Source organism: Sinocyclocheilus anshuiensis, unplaced genomic scaffold (assembly GCF_001515605.1).
Source record: "Sinocyclocheilus anshuiensis isolate Anshui unplaced genomic scaffold, SAMN03320099.WGS_v1.1 scaffold93, whole genome shotgun sequence".
NCBI classification, from domain to species: domain Eukaryota; kingdom Metazoa; phylum Chordata; class Actinopteri; order Cypriniformes; family Cyprinidae; genus Sinocyclocheilus; species Sinocyclocheilus anshuiensis.
The window spans coordinates 497,700-505,199 of NW_015539852.1; the positions used below are offsets into that span (position 1 = coordinate 497,700).

Consider the following 7,500-nt stretch of genomic DNA (forward strand, 5'->3'; position numbering starts at 1 on the left):
CTCCACCACCAAGGGTGTTCATCCACTATTTGGGCACTAGAATCAAGCACAAAGACTGATGGTCTGGCCGGAGCAGATGGCAGGTATTTGTGGACCTGTGGGGAACGGTGGTACAGGATGCCTCAAGCAGGAAGTGTGAGAATTCTACAGCAAAAGAGACTTCATTAACAATAATAGGCGGTAAATTGTAATGACATAGCTGTCAGGCAGAGGCATTGTTTTAATTACTGATAATAAACTGGTTTAAGTTTATTTTGATCTTGTTTGTAATATAGTTTAGAGTCAGTAAGAAGTCTTTCCTGCATTGCCATTTAGTGCCACTACTGCACTTGCACCATCAAAAATAAAATAAAAAGGGCTTTCCAATTTCCAAATCAATTGTCTAGGGCTTTTTATGTAATAAGCAAAACCTGGAAATAAAATAAAATATATACATATATTTGTGATTATAGTCTGACCTTTTATGAAATAACTGGACATACAGGGTAAGGCTAAACTAGACAGAATAAGGTTTGAACTATGAATAATAAATATGAATAATCTTAGTCAGTAGCACTATAAATTACACAAGCCCCAAGGCTTTGGTAACACTGAACAAACCATAGGACAATTTTAGACAATAACTCATAGTTCATTCATAATTTAGCAAAGCTGGTGTCAGTATAAAAAAGTAAAAGTGACATAAGTTAAATCTGATGAGCAACTGATGATGAATAAATTAATCAATCAATCAATCAATGAATTAATGAATCAACTGATCAAATCAATCAATCAATCAACAAGGTAAACTGTATATCTTAGATTATGTAACTGATTACCATCTCTTTTAATTTCTTTCAATTCTTTCACTAGTTCATATTAAATAGCTGGTGTTGCCATTAATTTTTAAAGTACAGAAATATTCCAAATATAGTTTGTCAATTAAAATCACAAAATAATGAGCAAGTTCTGCTTTGAATATATATTTAGATATAAACTACCCAAATATGTAAAATCTCTGTAGCCATTACTAAATCAAACCAAAGTTTTACATAAAAAAAAATATATAGACCCTCATTCAGAAGTGCATGGCAGGGCATTTGTGTATCATTTAAGAGCTTCATTAGAGGTTATAACATTTATGTGGGGAAATATGCACCCATGGCAGGTTGAGGACAGCGTCCATGTCAGGAGCCAGCAGGGGCAGGCCAGTGAGTCGTGACCCGGTGCCATGAAAGAAACGCCAACTGTGCGACATCAAACAGACAATCTGGACAAAGAAAACAACACTATTGTGCTTTGCCAGCAGGCCAAGAGACCAAATTATGAGTTTACACGTCTCTGCACTTGCTATGAAGTGATGCACCCATGCGTCACAAAGTACAAATAAAAAGCTATACTTTTTAAAGCAGAATTCATACATTTTCAATAGGGATGGACTGAAAAGTCACAAAATGTGTCTGAAATATAAATTGATCAGATGCATTAATGCACATTAAGAGTAACATGATAATTCTAGACTGATTTAACTAGACTTGATTCAGCTTTCACATCAATACTGCATCTTTGTGCCTTTCCATATTTTGTTATGTTCATCTTACATCATTCTCTCTATGCAGTCAGTGCCGCATGGAGCGCAGGGTGATGGATACGGCAGGGTTGTGTGTTGATAAGACTGACTGTCAGGTTCTCCTGCGGCTTTCTGCGCAACAACCACTGGGATTCTCACACCATTCAGTCCTAGCTGCATGGCTGACCTAACCTGATAACTCTAAAATAAGCTTCATATGACTCATGATGGTGCTAAAGCAAACAATATGAGTCACAGTTATGACTGATTAAACATTGCCAAGTTTATAGATCAGAAGAACAGAAACAACACGTGGGAACTATGAGCAAAATCAGTTAGTCATGATGACAGACTTACTATGTGAAGTGTAACCTTAACAAACTTGATTACTAATAGGAAGTACTCTTGAATTAAAGTCAACATAAAATCTCTGATGTACTACTGATCTTACTACATGTGATTCACTGCTATTCCACAGAACACAGAGGTTTGTGTTCGTTATCTTCATCAAAATAGAAATGTCCTTTTTAGCTAACATTCCAAATTAATTACACTCTTAAAACATAAAGGTTCCAAAAGAGGTTTGCCATAGAAAAAACATTTTTGGTTCCCCAATGAACCTTTCAGTGAACAGTTCTTAAAATAACCATGTTTTTCTTAGTGTGAAGAGCAATTTTTAAAAATTTAAAAAACATTTTTCCAATAAAAACACTTTTTTTGGAATGTAAAGTTTCCATGTATGTTAAAGGTTAGATTTCAATAAGAACCTTTAATTTTCAGGAGTTTCACTCCATTCTGTTAAGTAACGCACTTTTCATAATCCAATCAACTGACAATGTATAAAATATCCTTAATAAGTCTTGCCATATATTTCATTTCACTTCAAATAAATCAGATTACACATATAAAATGGTTATTTGTTTACTTTTTACTGCTTCCCAGCCTTATTTAATCATAAAAACACAATCTAAGTACAAAATAAGTGATGGTCAGGATCAGGATAAGAAGAGAATGTGCAAACACCAAGAGCCTGGAATACAAATGACACCCCACTTAGGACACAAGTCCTCGGGATAAGCCGATAAAACGGGATTCCAAGCACAGTTCCGCCCTTTCTTCTCTCTCGCAGTATCACTTTCATGACAACCACAGTGTTGCAGAGGAAGTCAATCCCAAACCATTCCAAATCAGGTTGAGGGAAACTACAGTTTACACAGACAATATGTTACATTCACCTTTACCTGACATGGATGCCAATTTTTAGAAGACCATAAAAAAAGCACAAAAACATAACTGTCAACACTGCACCAGCATAAGGTTTGTGCTAAAACAAGTCTAAGAAAAAAGTCATGGTTGTTAATCTGAGGGGTGTTTTCATGTTACTACAACTCCATTTGGCTGCAGCGTGAAGCTAATGAGATGCTCGGCACGGGCGGATTCTGTGCATCACGCTGCTATTAACAGCCTTAGTCATCATCAGAGCGAGGGGCTGAACATTCCTGCCAAATGAGCACTGCTGCTCTGACAAACGCCATGTCATGATAGTGACGTACCTCTCTCCCTCTACATAAATAATAGGCATTTCTGTCTGCAAACAGCCCTGGAGGACTCAGGCCTTGGGGTGATGCCAAATCCCCATGGTTACTACAATGCAGCAACTGCCTCTTTCCTGTGATGATGATGCTCATGAGACGAAAAGGAAACAGACCATCCGGCTTAGTTTGTTGGAAAGTAAGAGGGAAGTTTTTAAGAAGTTCTGCTCAACAGTGACCTTAACACAAGGTGCAAATTTGACCGATGAGTTTCATTTACATTCGCAATCACTGGATAAATTGTAAAACAAAAACAAATTTTCAAAAAATGTAAAATGACTAGAAACATTTATATTTACTTTAGAAGTATCTGTATAATGAGCAAGAGACATTTGAGTGGCCAGGAGAAAGGGACAGTGACTAAGTGTGTCTAACAATATGGAATATTTTCAGTATTGTTAAACATGTTCCTGCAGCTATAAAAACTCATGCATCATCATCTTCATCTAAATATAACATGGCTGCATGCCAAGAGAAAGGCATTGACCTCGTATAAAATACTCAAAACAGAATGAAAAAAGAATCAACTCAAAATAGAGAAAAACTGGGTTATGTTGAGCACAATACATGCATTAATGACTATTCATTTCAAAACTGAATACACACAAAACATGTTTTCAGTCTCTGAATTAAAGTCATATTTTCATTTTTGTGGGACAAGGTGGTGGTATCATTAAAGGCTGAAAATCTTGGAAAAATAAGAAATGCTGGCATCATTTTCATTATTTTTCCCCAAAAAAGCAGCATTTTTTGTTAAAAAAATATTAATATTTAAAACATCCCGAGGCATTACAAACATTTAAGAAGCCATTTTGCTGTAATGTGACAAGTATAAAAGTAAAGGACCAATTTTGACCCATTTTACATTACAAATTTTAGAGAAAAAATAATATTTTGACCTTTTTATGAAAAGGTGTTCGTGTATGTGTGGGTCAATAAATATCTTGATATTTGTGAATCAAAAATAATGAAATAATGAACAAGTTCAGACTTCAAGTTTTGTGTGTATATATATGTGTGTATGTACGTGTGTGTGTATATTGAAAAGATTTTTAAAACATTTCTCCTATTTTTTATTTTAACCTTATTTGTCACTGACCCAACATGTGACAACAAGCTTCTCCCAGACCTGTTGTTTGCAAAAACAAGATAATCTGATTTATATTTTGTGAGTCTTTACACAAAATGTTCAATCTGTGAATCAAACATTCAGCATGATGCACAAGTGATCTGTTCAATGATTAAATGCTCTCACTGCACCACTGCCTTCAGCAGCCATTCAACTACTACTGCACTTTATGATTCTTACCTTTGACTTGAGTCTCGTACTCTGTAATGATCTCTTTATCCTTTTTGAACTTCAAAGGAGGATTCGACATTTTCAATAGCGATTCGAAATATTTCAGTTCAGTTCCGAGAATGTTTGTAAACTGGTTTGTTTGGGGGGCTTTTCCAATTTCCAGGTCGCCCTACAGCGGCCAGTGCATCCCAGAGATTTTTCAAGTTTAAAAAAATCCCAAAAGCCAAACGCCGCAAATGTTCATCTTCCGACTTCCCAACGATTCCGAATGTAATTCCGCCGTCAGTGCGATCAAAACACAGCGCGCACGGGAAGAGTTTCCTCCCAAACAAGTAACCCTTTCCTTGGGCAAATGGCCACGGCTTGTTCCAGCAAGAGGCAATCCGGTCCTTCAAGCTGTCTTTTAGTCACCCGCCGACGGATCTGGACAGACTGAGCAGCATAATGACTGGCGTGATTTTCTGCACCCTCTCCTCGCGTCCGTGGGTCTGATCGCCGGACAGTTTCACGGATTCTGACTGACCTCAAAGCAGCTGCAAAAGCAAGTGGTTGGAAATGGGAGGGATTGGAGGCGGAGGGGGTGCACGTAGCGGAAATGTGGACGGGACGGACAGCTTTTCTAACCAGTTGTCCCCGAAAGTAATTTTGTTTTGTAGTAGTTATAGAGTAGACAATTAAAAACATAGCATTTCGATGCTTATAAACAAATCAAAACAGTTTGAAAAACGTATTGTGAAATGTGCTGTGTTTTTAAAATTTATATATACAAATCGTTTCATTGTGAGTCCTTTAAAAGTGTATATGATTTCTAATTATTACGTTTTAAAGTAAGCCTTTTGAATATTTGTAACAACTCGTTTTTAGGAACGCTGAGGAACGCGTCGTGTAGGGCGCCTAGTGGCCAGTATTTGAAATTGCATGTAAATAAATCACTTGCCTCTGTGACATCTAGGAGAAGAAATGAAGGATTGTGATTCCGTTCCGGTTCCATTGACGACGATCATAAGATCATTTCAGATTTTAGCAGAAAATATATATAACCAGTTGTAGCAGTGTCACACAGTCAGAGTTAAATGTGATGCAATTTTGACTTTTTACTGACTTTTCAGTTTTTACAAGGGGCAAAATGTAATCCTTAAACTGTTTCTACATGTTAAATAAAAATGCCAAACAAAAAAAGGCATTTTAATTGGTTTATTTATTTTCTATTTTATAAAATACTAACAAAACATAATTTCTGAAGATGGATATTGTGGATAAACTGACAGTCACACAGCGCCTCTTATAGGACAGCTGTTTTGTTGCAATACTTAGTGAATCGCCTTTTAATTTATTTACAAATGCCTTTCATGTAGCCTTATAGATTTTATTGTTTTATTCTTGTCCCAGACCTGGACTTTCAATCTATAAAAAAAAATCCATTATTAAAAGACAAATTACATTAAGACAGAAATACCTGTTTAAAACTATGATAATCTAAACAAAGAGTGGCATAGTTATAAATCTTTTCCATATGTTTTGTCTTAATCTTTTTTTTTGTATTGTATTGTTATTGTAAAATGATTTAAATAAATAAAATGCTGAAACATTTTTCCCACATTTATCTGCTACAAAAAATCTACTTATCTATCCCTAAACTGTGTAAATGAATGTAAAGCACAGAGTGCTGCAGTATGTAGCGCGAGTTGTAACAGTAATAGAAAATATGGACATCAGTTTAAATTTTAACATGAATTTGATTTGTTAATCAAATGTACTTGTTCAAAATCATTTAAATATCATTCCCTATCACCAAAAGGAACAACCAAAAAGGAGACATTTTATTTTAAAATAAACAAATGCATAAACATTTGTATATATTTTTTGTATAAAAGTCCAAAAGGTTCAAGAAACATCTAAAGACATCTTTTCTGTGAGCACTTGACTGAATTCTGTAAAATCAATTCAAAATTGCAAGAGTCTAAATTCTAGATAAATAAAGATCAGGCAGGTTAAAAGTAAAATTAATTTCTTTTAATAACTTGCACTGAGCTAAAAGCAAAAAACACTTTCAAGTGAGAAAAATTCAATGTTAACAATATTAAATATCTGTCTATGTAACCCAGCTAGGTTATAAACTAAAAAAAAACACACTTCTTACTACTTTTTGCACTGTTATTTCCACTGAAACATCATGACTTAATAAATTAATACTTTACAGTAAACATGGAGGGCATTAATGCACAGCAGCATATGGTAAACCATGAACACACAGTAGCATCTTATATTTCACATGTATAATTGAGTAAATGATGACTGAAATGATGAATTGTCATTTTTGGGTGAACTGTCTCTTTAAGGTTTTCCAAACTAATCCTAGGTGATTTTGAAAAAGGCATCTTCCAACACCTCTGTGAATTTGTCCTTCATCTGCTGACGAAAGCCACTGTACCACTCCAGCACTCTCATCCTCCTCTCTGTTTTTTCCTTCTGGCTCATCTCTCTCTCCCTCTCCAGGATGGCAGGCAGCTCCCTCCAGTCCTTGAGGAAGATGAAGGGTGCTCCTGCATCTTTAAGTAGTCGGAGCGGGGACCGGTTACCAACTGCACAGGCCCCTGAAGTCAGGACATCCTCCACCACGGGCACAGAGCCATAGGCGCAGGCTTCATAGATGCGGTAGCACTCTGTGTTCACTCCCACCGGACAAAGAGTGAGGTCACTTTGTGCTAATGCCATCTGGTACTGTCTGGAGGTGTCTGCCGTCTCTTGAGGAAGCCACCTGATGACAAAACGGCAAGAGGTATTTAAAAAAACAAACACTTGCTGCAGTCCAGCAATGTTTGAGATATTATTTGTGAAGGATTTATGGGTAAAACAGAAACATGAGAATGTGTACTGGCTAAGTAAACAATTATACATACTAACTGATCATCATAACTTACACTACCATTATTTGTTCAAAATACAGTAAAACAGTAATATTGTGAAACGTTACTACTAATTAAAATCATTTTTTCAGCATCATTACTTTAGTCTTCAGTGTCACATGATCCTTCGGAAATCATTCATGGTGCTCAAGA

At 36.0% G+C, this 7,500-nt stretch overlaps 2 protein-coding genes across 2 annotated transcripts in view; both read right to left on the reverse strand.

The window, feature by feature from the left end:
• LOC107684655 (SLIT-ROBO Rho GTPase-activating protein 1-like) overlaps positions 1–5,011 on the reverse strand; it is a 109,699-nt gene extending 104,688 nt beyond the window's left edge. Inside the window, exon 1 of the mRNA XM_016480963.1 lies at positions 4,451–5,011. Coding sequence (XP_016336449.1) covers positions 4,451–4,520 — 70 coding nt within the window. The 5' untranslated portion in view covers positions 4,521–5,011. The remainder of the gene's footprint in view (positions 1–4,450) is intronic.
• A 1,460-nt stretch (positions 5,012–6,471) lies between these two features.
• LOC107684684 (transmembrane protein 5-like) overlaps positions 6,472–7,500 on the reverse strand; it is a 3,361-nt gene continuing 2,332 nt past the window's right edge. The window contains exon 6 of the mRNA XM_016481008.1: positions 6,472–7,199. Within this exon, the coding sequence (XP_016336494.1) occupies positions 6,797–7,199 (403 nt within the window). The 3' untranslated portion in view covers positions 6,472–6,796. The remainder of the gene's footprint in view (positions 7,200–7,500) is intronic.